This window comes from Molothrus aeneus, chromosome 4 (assembly GCF_037042795.1).
Source record: "Molothrus aeneus isolate 106 chromosome 4, BPBGC_Maene_1.0, whole genome shotgun sequence".
NCBI lineage: Eukaryota > Metazoa > Chordata > Aves > Passeriformes > Icteridae > Molothrus > Molothrus aeneus.
Window position 1 is genome coordinate 15990296 of NC_089649.1, and position 12686 is coordinate 16002981.

The 12686-nt window shown below is 41.4% G+C and overlaps 1 protein-coding gene across 4 annotated transcripts in view; it reads right to left on the bottom strand.

The window, feature by feature from the left end:
- Nucleotides 1-476: 476 nt before the first annotated feature.
- Nucleotides 477-12686, bottom strand: part of SMAD1 (SMAD family member 1) — a 43614-nt gene continuing 31404 nt past the window's right edge. For all 4 annotated transcript variants that reach the window (XM_066547984.1, XM_066547981.1, XM_066547983.1 and 1 more), the window contains exons 3-7: nucleotides 11468-11725; nucleotides 8656-8772; nucleotides 5659-5880; nucleotides 3254-3510; nucleotides 477-1876 (exon numbers count right to left, since the gene is read on the bottom strand). In XM_066547984.1, coding sequence (XP_066404081.1) covers nucleotides 1733-1876; nucleotides 3254-3510; nucleotides 5659-5880; nucleotides 8656-8772; nucleotides 11468-11725 — 998 coding nt within the window. In that variant the 3' untranslated portion in view covers nucleotides 477-1732. The remainder of the gene's footprint in view (nucleotides 1877-3253; nucleotides 3511-5658; nucleotides 5881-8655; nucleotides 8773-11467; nucleotides 11726-12686) is intronic.

Consider the following 12686-nt stretch of genomic DNA (forward strand, 5'->3'; position numbering starts at 1 on the left):
AAACTGATTCTGAAAAGAAACCAAAAAACCTGTTCTTGGAATGTAAAAGCAGCAGGTTCTTCTCAATAGGGAACTTGTACATTATGGATTTTTTTCCCCTGAGCAAGGGGAGAACTTTTAATTTTTTAATTAAAAAAATGTATATACAGAGCCAAGCTGTGGAATTAACTTTAACAAAACCACCAAAAAAAAAAAAAGGAAAAAAGAAGAGAAAAAGGTGGCATTGACTCATACTCCAGAAAGGGCTATCACTCAATTACTCATTACAGAGACAGACAGATGCATTCTGTGTCTGGCTGAACATACACTGAGCTCTGCTGCTCAGCCTCCCCTTGCTCCTGAGTTTAGCAAGGCTACTAACCTGTGCTAATCATTACATCTAAGCTCAGCACATCTTCATTTCTAGTTGTTCCTCCTCCAAGACCACACCTTTATCTGGTTTGTTAAGAGTCTGCTAAGAAGTGGACAAGACAAGGTTTTAATCAAATGTAAGCAGTAACAACAGGTTTTATTCAAAATTTCCAGTAAAGAGGACCCACTAGTTTTGGAATAAAAGTACTTGAAAGTACTACAGCTTACATGAATATAAAAGAGCAAAGAGAAGCAAATAAACCAAGCAGAAAAAAAAATTAAAAAAATATATATATTTTTTAAAGTTTGAAATAGACCCCCACAGGGATACTGAACTCCTCCAGACAATTAACAGTTACTAGGTTTGGCAAAACAAGATTCTCTCACAAAATTAAAAGCCTACTTTTGTTACATAAACTGTATAAAACTGCTCAATAGTTAAAGAGCACTCTGTACAAATTTGTCTTGAAATACATAGAGCTACAGCCTTCAAACTGCAGTAATTAATAATTTTGTCCTCTTCATGGGTAAAAGAAGCTGCACAATTGCTTTGGGGGAAAAGGAAGAGGCAAAAATAGTCAGAACTAACAAGATGAAGCCACTATGAAAACAAAATGCACAACAAAATTCAGACCTCAGTTTAAACTAACACGCTATGTTTACAATATATTCTACATTTCAGCTGTCATTTTCCCCTCCCAGTCCCACCTCCCCCCATTCAAATATTCCTAATTCCTTTATGGTCTAAATCTAATTAATTTCTAAACTTTCAAATACACCGTACATACATTTAGCAAAAGAACATACCTAACATTCTTACAGCAGTATGGTCAGGACACAATTTCAGAGATAGCACACAGTTATTGAGATTAAACCTTATGCTTTCTTTTACTTTGAAAGAGAACAGCAGCCATCAGTGTAGTGTTTCCAAGAAGTACTGAGGAGAGGCTGCAAGGAGCAGACTTGGCCAACATCCACTCTCAGCTCCAGAGGACGTGGGGGGAACCAGTGAGTGCTGAATGTAAGAAAGGAGAACCTTAAGAGTGATGGCTGCAGGAAAATCCTTCGGGAACTCTGTCCAGCACACTGAGTTTGGCTTTGGCTCTGTTGTCCCTCTTGTACTAAGCCCTGTAAATCAACTCCACAACAGTATATTACAATGTAAACTAAAATTCTTTATACCAACAGTATGTCAAAGGGGTTTATTTATCTTTGTTTTCTGAACCCAGCAGTTGGTCACAGAAGTCAAGTGTTTTCATGGCTCTTTTTCAGCTGTTGCCAGCTGAGGGGAAAAAAAACAAAAAAACGTGTGTCTGACTCATACATCTTTCAAGTACATGCAAGGCTCAACTGTTTCCAAAATGCAGGAGCTTGGGACCTTTTAAGACACTGAAGAAATAGGATTATGAGGAGAGCCCATTTGAGTAAGTACTTTATCCAGCCACTGAAGGGGACCATGGAGATGTATCTCTATCCAGCATGGAGTGCTTGTTACATCCTGGCGATGATATTCAGCTCCCCAGCCCTGGAAACAGAATCATAAGTGGGGAAAGAAAAAACAAATCACCTTATATTATAATAATAAATACATGATAAGTGTGCTTCCTACCAAAATAGCTTTCAACAGTCATTATCAGCAGGGTGGCACAGCACCCATAGCACCCACCAACTATTATCACATTTCAACAAACAAATCAGAAGCTAAAAAAAATCATAAATGTGGAAAAGTATCACTTCAGGTCTCTTGGAATGGAAGTCTTTAAAGACAAAATCTGTAGCAGGGCAGAATTTCCCCATACATCACTGCCAGCTGCCTGAGGTCCCTATAAAGCCTCTGAAGAGGGGGATATTCAAATCTTCTCTGCCAAGACTGAAAATAGAACAAATTGGGTGGAAATGCTGCCAAACAGATCAAAAAATTAAAAGATGAAGTGATAAGACTGATGTGGAAATGGGAGTGAGGCATCTGTCTGACAAGAACCAAAGTATCATTCTCAGGATGGGGATGATAAACTGAGCAGTAAGTCAGAAGCATTCCTCCTTGGAGAAAGAGGGTGTGGTCATCCCCCATCAGGCTGTTTCTCTACTTAAGACAGGTTTTGTTTCAGCTCATACCTGATTCTGTTACAGTAATTACCAAAGATATGAAGAGATATTTAAAAGCATTCAAAATTGTTTTGTAAGTGAATCATTTTTGGGGCAGATCTGAAGAGAAGACTATGACATCTACAGGTACAGTTTGCTCTGCTCTGTATTAGTTTAATCCCTAATGAAGGGATTTCCCAGCTCCCAGCACAGCTGGCAGCAGCTCTGAACACTGTGCAGGGCAACTTCCAATGCACAAGAGGTCCTGTTTGACTGTTTAGGCAATGGATGCAGAGCTGTAAACAACCTATTTCATTTTAGGAACCCCTGTCTTAACACATCTGAAAGCTCTCATCCTCCCATCATGGAGAGGACTGCAGCATATCACCATCTTCATTTGATTACTTTCATTTAAGGACCAACCCTTTCATATCAGTACCGATGCAGACACTCACACAACAGCCACATCACAAATCCTGACCTTGCATGCCTTCCTGGAATAGAAGGGTATGCATATTATTCTAAATAATGACTGCAGCTCCTAATTTGGGAGTTGCTGGTCAAGATATAGAGGACTTATGTGAAGAAACATCTTCTGTAAGTCACCTCAAGCTTTCTGAGTATGCGGGTCAGATGGTTTTTTGTCCACAAATACTTAATTTCACTAAGAGCTGTCAGACTTAACGAGCAATTCCATCCTTAAAATTAAACAGCCATTAGTAGGCTGATGAAGGGACTTACTGGACCATTCAAAATCACTGCATTAAAAAAAAATTACTTTGCTTACAAAATAATCTCAAGCAAATTGCCCACATACCTTTACAAAACTCATCCGGAGAGTGCACATCTTAGTAAGCTCGTACACTGTCTCAAAGCCATGGTTCACAGACTGAGCCAGGAGCTGAGCAAACTCTTGATTATTGAAAATCTTCAGACTGCAGCCACTGGGGATTTTGCAGACCGTGGTGGGATGGAAGCCGTGATGGTAGTTGCAGTTCCGGCTTTGCACGAAGATGCTGCTGTCGCTCAAACATTCAGCGTACACCTCCCCTCCAACATAGTACAGATGGACACCTGCGAGGAGAAGGTGGCAAATTCACACTCTGTGTCTGTTTTCATGCTCTGTGTCCACAGAGATAGGTTTCTGTTCAAAGAGATAAACCTTAATTACATATCAGAGTATCATCTATCTTCATTTCTACTTTTCTCTTTCATCAGCAGGCAATCTGAAAGAAGAGTATGCATGTATGTATATATGTATGTATGTATGTATGTATGGGGAATCAACATGTTGTATATTCAACAACACCAATCTAGCAAGCACAGGAGTTTTGATGCCTTCCATTGGACAACCTGACCACTTGAACTTTTTCTCATTATATTTAAGTGAAGCAGTAATTGGGAGCAGAAATGCAAGCAGAGAGAGCAGAAACCTGCTGCATCATTTGTAGATACTGAAGAAGCCCCAAGCTCAATTCTCTGGAAAAGTCTTGGGTAATTTGGGTAGCCTGAGTTTTGTCAGCTAGCTTTAATTCCAGAAAGCTAGGTGGGAAAAAAAGGCCTTTGTATTCCTCAGACCTATCTGCCAAATGAGGGTACACACCAATTTTACAGTCCTCTCCCCATCTAGTGCCTGCTCCTTCACCTGTCATCCACAGCAGCAAAGCCCCAAAAAAGTAACATACAGAGAACCTTTGTGTCAGTAGAAGTCAATTCTAAAGGTTTTGAGAAAGCAAGAAAATTTAACTTCTGTGTTTAAAAACCGTTTATTTGCTACTTAAACCTCCCACAATGTCACAAATCACAGAGGTGAACACAGAGAATTAGAAAACTCGACTGCAGTCCAGTAAGAAAGCCTTGACTGTGCTCTGTCATGTAAGATTTTGCCACTAATTGTGTGGGTAGACACATAGTCCCACCTGATCTGCAAAAACATTTATGGCTATGTCTTCAAGTTTGGGATTTACTCCTCCTTTCTCAAAGACGAACAGTTCTACATCACCATTACTTGTACAGCTTTACTTATTGAACTGCATCCTTGTCTCTCCCACGCTCTGCTTTGGTACACACGCAGTTAAGTGCTTCAGCAGAACTCTGCCTGCAGCTGGGTTGCTCCTAACAGGAAAAATGAATGAGGTGTTAAATAAATATCCTGATACTTGGGAAGATGGATGGGGAGGAAAAGAAGGAAGAAGTATTAACACTTGAGTGGCAGAACACAGGTGTGGTGCACTACTGAGAGCTGCACAAGTTCTCATGAAAAGAAAAGCTCTCCAGACTGGGGGCTCAGACTTTAGGATCTGACAGTTCTCTTCAGCTTCAGTTTTTTTCTCCTCTTCATGAACTGGCACATCTACCCCACTGCTTAGGCATGCTGAGCCCTCAACTGTCTCAGAAAATTTACAGTTTACCAAAAATGTAAATACCTAAAAAATGTGCCTTTTAGGAATGGTGCACTGCAGGGGGCAACCTCGGCTTTGCCTGCCATTTGCATTACAGGTGAGTTCTCAGAAAAGAGGACTGTATTAAATAGTCAGGCATAAAGGTGAAGATTTTCTCTTTTGCTGAGACACAGACACAGAATGGAAGCACAAAATTCCCACTGAAAGAATCACCAGCCTGTGAAAAATGCATTTGGAATAAACTGTTTTAGCAGGTTATCTCCCAAAATACATGTTAGGATAGCTAATTTATGTTAGAACTAAAGCTAGCTAAAACATTTGGTGCCAAGAACCACAATTTGGATTTCCATATACAGCAATAATCAAGATAAATCAAGACATTTCATTAGACAAACTGCCTTAACCTCTAATTTAGATTTCGATAGCCTTCAGGCAAATAAAAATTGATTAAGGGTAAAAGCTTCCTGTAATTACAAACCAGGTAGGAACAATACTTTGTTTATAAGACTAGGCCAGAAAATTATATGTTTACCAACACAAGCACCTCTCCCACATGCTAGGGAAGAGCAGTTTGCTCTTGAGGGAAGTGGCCTAGGTTGGCCTGTCTCAGGAAACATCACCCCCACCAGAATGGATGGCCAGATCCCAAGCTCACCTTTGCCAATGGATGGCCAGATCCCAAGCTCACCTTTGCCAAAGGATGGCCAGATCCCAAGCTCACCTTTGCCAATGGATGGCCAGATCCCAAGCTCACCTTTGCCAATGGATGGCCAGATCCCAAGCTCACCTTTGCCAAAGGATGGCCAGATCCCAAGCTCACCTTTGCCAATGTGCCGCCTGGTGTTCTCAATGGTGGAGTTGCGGTTGACGTTGGAGAGCAGCCCCAGGCAGAACCTGTTCTTGTTGTTGGAGGGGTCAGTGAAGCCATCCACCAGGATGCTGGTGGAGGACGCGTGGAACGCCTCCCCGACGCGGTTGTTCAGCTCGTAGTAGACGATGGAGCACCAGTGCTTGGGCTCTTCGTAAGCGACGGCCTGGACATCTGCAAAGCCACAATGGAAACCTTACAGCCCAACAGTGCTGGAACACAGCCTTGAGGAGAAAAGAGCCCTAACCCAGCACATTTGGGCTACATAGAGTAAAATAACTTCAACTCAAGACTCAGAAGAGACAAAGGCCGGCACTAGGTATGAACAGAAATGTATAGGAAGCTCATGGGCACATCCCAAGCAGTGCCCCAATATCCTTGCCCCATTTTCTTACAGTGACAGCAGAGAAATGCTGTAACTCTACAACCCAGCTTTCTTTCCTACCCTTAGATAGATTTCTACTTCAGTTCATTTTACTAACTAACTACAAGTCACCTGTTTGCTTACTGCAAAGTTGTATAGCAACAGGAAGAAACAGCATCACAGTCTGCATCAAAGACCATCTCTCACTTTACAAAGTACAGCCAGGCAACTTAAATATACAGTCAGCAGATCAATCTTTCAGCATTCAGAACATGACCAAATCTTTTTCCTGGGTTTTTTGGGAGAATGGTAGGACACTTCAAAAAACCCGAGAGAGATTGACATTTGTTTGCAGAACATGAAGCGCAGCCCCAAATAAAAGGAGGCTACTGAGGGGTTGTGGTTGCTTTATGTGTGCCTTCTTTTAAATGAAGGACACTATTTCACTGCTAAGACTAGAAAAGTTGGACTTGCTGCTGAAACACCAATTGTGCAGATCCCACTACAGGGCAAAGTGCTAAAATGAAAATCAGACTGGTAATATGGGAAAACTTGTTTTTTCTGGCCAGAGGTTTCCTTCTCCCTTCTTCCTACTGATATCAATCCACTAAGATTAGTGTTCATATTTTCCTCTGTTCACAGATCACACCACTATGAGTTTCTGTTACAAAAACCAAAGTCCTCCTCAAACCAGCAGTACACAGTAGATACAAAAGGTGGCAAATAATCAAGAGCAGGATAACACATCCTACATCACTGTGTCAAAACTTCTGAGTATAGCATTTATTGCTAATAACTTGCTTTAAAACACTGGTAAAAAGCTGATCTTTCCTGATAATCTGGCATTTTTCTATCCCTTCACATCACTGTTGAAAAGGAAAAAAAAAGAAGAAAAAACAGTCTTTAATTATTAGTAAGAGGTTGCTACATTTTTAATTCCCATAAAGATGCCAGCAATTATCAAAGCTGCAGCTTTGCCCCAGTTCTCAAAGTCAGGAAGAAATCTTGCCAGCTGGCCATTCTTACAGAATTAATCATATCTCTCTCACACAGATTTCATACTGACTTCCTCACATTTGCTTTAAGTCATGCAGAGCAGGTGGGTTTAGTCTCTCTATTCCCAGCATGGGCCAACAATGGAAATTACCCAACTTCATTGACAGGATGCAGCTTGTTCAATCAAATCTCTTAAGACTAACAAATCACCATGAAGAACACGCTTCTACAAAGTTTGCAACAAAAAATGATGCAGTAAGTTCACAGTAAAAACTTTTCTTCTACAACCTGCAGCAGATTTTTTTTAAGTCATGCTATCACAGCATACATATGTGAATAATAAACATGTGAGGGCACCTAAAAGTTTTTTCTTTTTAATGAAGGGACAGAGAGGAAAATCCATTGTACTAAACTACTAGAATGGAAAAATATCAATAGACAATTTTTATTTTGAAAGACTGAATGATAAAGAGCAAGAAGAAAAATGTAAACTCTTTTTTCTTTATCATCTCTCATGTATTAGAAGAATTCTATAATATGCATTTTGGAAGAGGGACACACATGCACAAGTCTGCAGTTAGGCAGGAAGTTTGATAAATTTATTTTGAGGCAGTAAATTTCTGGCCCAAAATTCCTTCATACTCATATCCTCAAAGTGTAGTCTGTGTGATCAGCAAAAAATGGAAGTGCTACAGACTGAGTTTATCACACGTAAAATTCGTTCCAAGCAGAGAGTAAATAGGCTAACACAAAAGCCATCCAAATTGTGCTAAGAGGGCAGATACACTTCCTGAAACAAGACATTGAGCTTAGCAACAAAACAAGTACCAAAAAAAAAAAACCAAAACAAACAACAACCCAAAACCCAAAAAAACCCCACCAACACCAAAAAATCCAAAACACACAACAGTTTAGTTGTTCATGTGTTTGTGATCTTGATAATCGCTCTGGCACAGCATGCAGCTTGCTGCTCTTTCTTGGCATGGGCCACAAGTGTGCAAGTGTTCTGAAGTGTTCTCTGAAGGGCTCATTTCTCACAAGGTGGTGATGAATGCACTGAACCCTTTGCTCAGCAGCCACGGCTGCTGCTGCCGCTTTAACAAGCAATGTGTAAAAAGATGTCTGTGTCACAGTACATAAAGCAATAGGCCTTTATTTCAGACAGAATTTTAAAGTCTCTAACAATGCCACACCTCAGGCAGATTACTCTGTGTTCTGCAGCCTCAGAGGAGTTCTTTCCATTCAGAGATTAGTGGAAGTTCCCAATAGAAAACATAAAATTACTTTGGTCTTTGAGTTGGCTGGGAGAAAGAAAGTAATAAACCCCATACATTTTGCATTTTTAAAGAGTCATAGGATAGATTCCTCTCTTAAATAAATATTTACATTTATAAATAATCTCCAGCTTTACTATTTCATCTTTTATAACAACAGAAGAAAAATTACACGGCCGTTTTTTTTCTTTTCTGCAGACAAAAATTTTCATGAACAACATCCATCCAAAATTAAAGCTCAGTTATTACTCCTAAGTTCTGGAGGTTCCTTACTCTTAAGAAGCGAAGCAGAAAACATGAAGGAGGTGTTCTTACCTCCTCTGTGCACGTCAGGGGGAATTGCAGGTGCCATCATGTTGGTATCCATGGGCTGCGAGGTATCGTGTGTCATCGGATCTTCCGGAGGCAGGTAAGTGGGCGGGGGAGTATCAGCTAAATATAGAAAAGGCAGATACATGAGTGCTTTCCTCTCTTTAAAGCACATCTACATATCCACATAAACAGCTTGAGCCTGGAAATGCTTCCAGCCTGACTCAGCTATAAACTTCCACCCACCAGAAATCTGAAAAAGCAATCATGGACCTCGAATAAGGAAAGCAAAGAATTGCTGTGTATATTAAGCACAACTGCAATAAAAACAAGTCACTTCACCCCCACATAAAGCCACAAAAGAAAGCTCAGCTGTGTTTCCAACCCACGGTTCTGCAGGCTGAAAGTGCCATACACACATCATGGCACAAAGAGGTCTCAGGGCCCAGCCAGCAGTAGATACTGAATATGTTAAGAGTGAACAGAAGCTTTTCTGTTTCCAACACAATTCTACCAGCAAATTATTTAAACATCCCAGCTATATCCAGGGCCTTATCATTGTCAGTGCAAAGTATTAGCTCTGTTTCCCTAGACTGGGAATAGCAGAAAGTGTTCAGGAACCCAAATCCTACAAAAGTGGCCTTGTGGATCTGGAATTTGTCTGTCGGTGTTTCTGTCCTGTCCCATTCAGGGCTGCATCACCAGCACAGGAGCTCATGCACAATGCCCACACTCATTAACATATGTTAATGAGTGTCAGCTCTGTTTGAAGTGCCCCAGCCAGCACTGCCCTTCAGCTGCCTATTCCACTCCTGGGAAAGCTTCCCAAAAGATTTCCTACAAGATGCAGGAGGTTGCCAATGTCACCATTCCCCAATAGACCAGAGGACACTCTCCTCCAGATCAATTGCACAGATGTATATCCAAGAGCTAGAAACCCTTGCCTGATCCCTGCAAGCTTTTGCTGCAAAAGCTGGGATTAGATTACCACTGTGATGTCTCTGCTGCTGCTCATCCCACATTTATTTCCATTACTGAGAGTATGGATTGCAAACTACCACAGCAAATAATCACAGGGGATTCCAAAACTCTGAAAAACCAAATTAGCATCAACAAAAGGCAGGAGAATGCTCTGTAAGTTTGTTGTTTTTTTTTTTTTTTTTTTTGGTTGGTTTTTTTTTTTTTTTTTTTGTGGAGTGGTGGTTCTGTTTGGATTTTTAAATGTATTTTTTAAGAAAACATATGTTCATGAAATTTATTAACTAACTTATTGTTTAGCATGTATTTTTTATTTTAGATCTAATGCTGGCAGGTGCCTGGCTAATTCTCTTTCTTCAACACATCCAGGTGGATGAGAAAGCAGCAGAGAAAGACAGAGATGGCAATAAGGTTGCATTAAAAGCTTAACAAACTGCATTGGATTTTGAGTCTCATGTTTTACTAAGCCTTAAATGCTTGTGTGTGTGCAAACATGATGTTGGTCATGCACAAGATTCCAAGGCCACGGGCAACTAATTAAGCAGTATCTAGAAAGTTTTCAAGGCTAACTGCTTTGCCCTTTTGTTTTTGTATTTTCCAGATGTCAGCCTCTTTCCCCATTAGTGCAAGATGGACAACTGTCCAGAGCTAAGCATCAAGGACATCAGTATCCTGACCTCCCCTCTAACTCAATTTCTTCACTGCAGCTGCTGACATTAAGGGCATGTGGACAGAACAGACCTTCAAAGATCAAGTGAACTTCCACAAGCCAGCATTCAGGAAGACCTTGTTAGGTCTTTATCTCTGTTGGAAGAGCCCCAACCACAGCAATCATGTTAAAAAAAAAAGAAAAAAGGAAAAAAAAGACAGCTGGTTTCACAGCAAATTCTCACATATTTTAGAAAAGCCAATACAAACTCTTTCCTTCCTTCCAGCAAATTCGGTAGTTTTCACTCACAAGAGAAAAATTTGCAACAACTAGCAAGAGAAGAAATCTATGGATACTAATTTCATGTAATAGGAAACAGATTTTCACAAATCTGCTGCTTTGTTTACACATACCCTCCACTCAGACCCTGAAGGAAACAGGCAAGCATCAGTAAGCATTTGTACTGCATCCTTCTCCCAGCATTTAGATCAAGAAATCCACCACAGACTGCTTCTGCAGTATTTTTATCCAGCTGCATGTAAAGAGCAAAAAAAGATAGCTTCACAGAATTTTCTACAGACACCAGTCAACAAAGGAGACTTTTCTCTGACTGTAGGTAGTAAAACAGCTTGAAGACTTATTTTAAGGGCCTGTTTTTCAGTTGAAGCTTCTTGGGATTACACCACTATGAGAAGAAATTGTGTATCAAGTAGCAATAATGTGATCACCTTCAGAAATATGCCTTCTGATATGCCTTCTGAACTTCTGATCATAAGCAAGGATGATCTCTAGCACCACCACTTCTGGTGCATTGAACACTACACTTTGTGGGCTAAACTGCTGAACTGGTCCCTAAAGCATTTTGGATCCCCCCACACACCTCACAAGAATTCTGCTGTAATGTTTTAAGTGTGTTTGAAAGAGGCATGATACTAAAGCCTTCGATATTACCAGACAAAGAGGTTCTATACACTTTATTACCTTACATCTGTTAGTTTGCTATTAAACACAAGTGTTGGCTGATCATTTGGTGTTATTGAGCAAAAAAGCCCATGACAGCAGTGATGTCCAAGCACCTTGTCCCTTCTCAAGGGAAGCTGTCTGTGCCTGGCATCTGGAACACCCTGTACACCTGACTGTGCCTGGCATCTGGAACATCTGTACACCATTCTCAAGGGAAGCTGACTGTACCTGGCATTTGGAAAGGGCTTCCTGGGTCTGAGCTGGCTGGAGAATGTGGGTAGGTGCTGCTGCTGCTCCCAGGTGAGTTGGGGTAGCTGCTGCTGGGCGAGTGGGGGAACGGGTGGCTGCTGGGCTGCTGGAAGGAGTCCGGGAAGGTGGCGTTGTGCGGCATGTGGGGCTCGTTCTGCCCCAGGTTGCGGAACTGCGCCAGGAGGCTGTGCTGGGGGTTGTACTCGCTGTGCCTCGGCACCAGCACCGGAGGAAGAACTGCAAAGGGACAAAGGGAGAAAAGCCACAGCGTTAGAGACTCGGTCCTGAAGGTGTAGAGGGGAGAAACCCCCACACTGTTCCCCCGCCCCGGCATATCCGCAGGTGCCTCAGAAACAAGGTAGCCAACGCCAGGAGCACATGTCCAAGCAAGAGCTCCTTCCTTCCCTCACATCCGGATAGTGCACAGCTCCAACCCGCAGCTCCCCGGATTGCCAGATGGGAGCCTGCTTTCACAGAGGGCCAGGGAAGAGGAGCCAAGAACAAACCACAGTTCTGTGTTTCAGTCTCACTCGCACGAAGAGGTGCTGGGAAGAGCCTGACAATGCTGACATGCAGTTCCTCCTGCTGCACTTGTCATTGGACTAATCATCTAATGGCCTGTAACCCAAACCTTTGCTAATAAGAACACTTTTTTTTTTTTTCTGAAGACAATACTAATAAGCCTTGAACTCAGTCTGTTCCCAACAGCTGTAATTTTATTTTTAACCTAGACTATGTTCTTACAAGTTTCTATTAAAACAGTTATTAACTCTTCAAGTCAGTTTACAAACTGTGCAATTTAAACAGAATTATGTAGTTCAAAAAAACCAACTGAGCAGCAATTGAGCTGCAACTATGTGCCACTATGGGATCAGAGAAAGATCAGAAAGTACGAGTCTCACCACACTTCTGAAGCCTTCTCAGCTGTGAAACAAAGGTCTCTTTCAAACTGGGAATATGAACATGACACCAGATACACTAAGATAAAAGAATCAATTCTTTTTCCAGTTCCTCGGCTTCTATCTTTGAATGCCTCACAGCAAAGTCCAAGCTAACTGAAGGATTAAAAGCTCTTCTTTCCACAGAAATGTCTGGGTGATGGATAGGAGAGGAGAGACAAGGTCAGGAAGAGGGAGGTCCATGCAAAATGTAGTGCAAGAGAAATAAAAAATCAAGTCCTCTTCACGTCGTCTCCCTT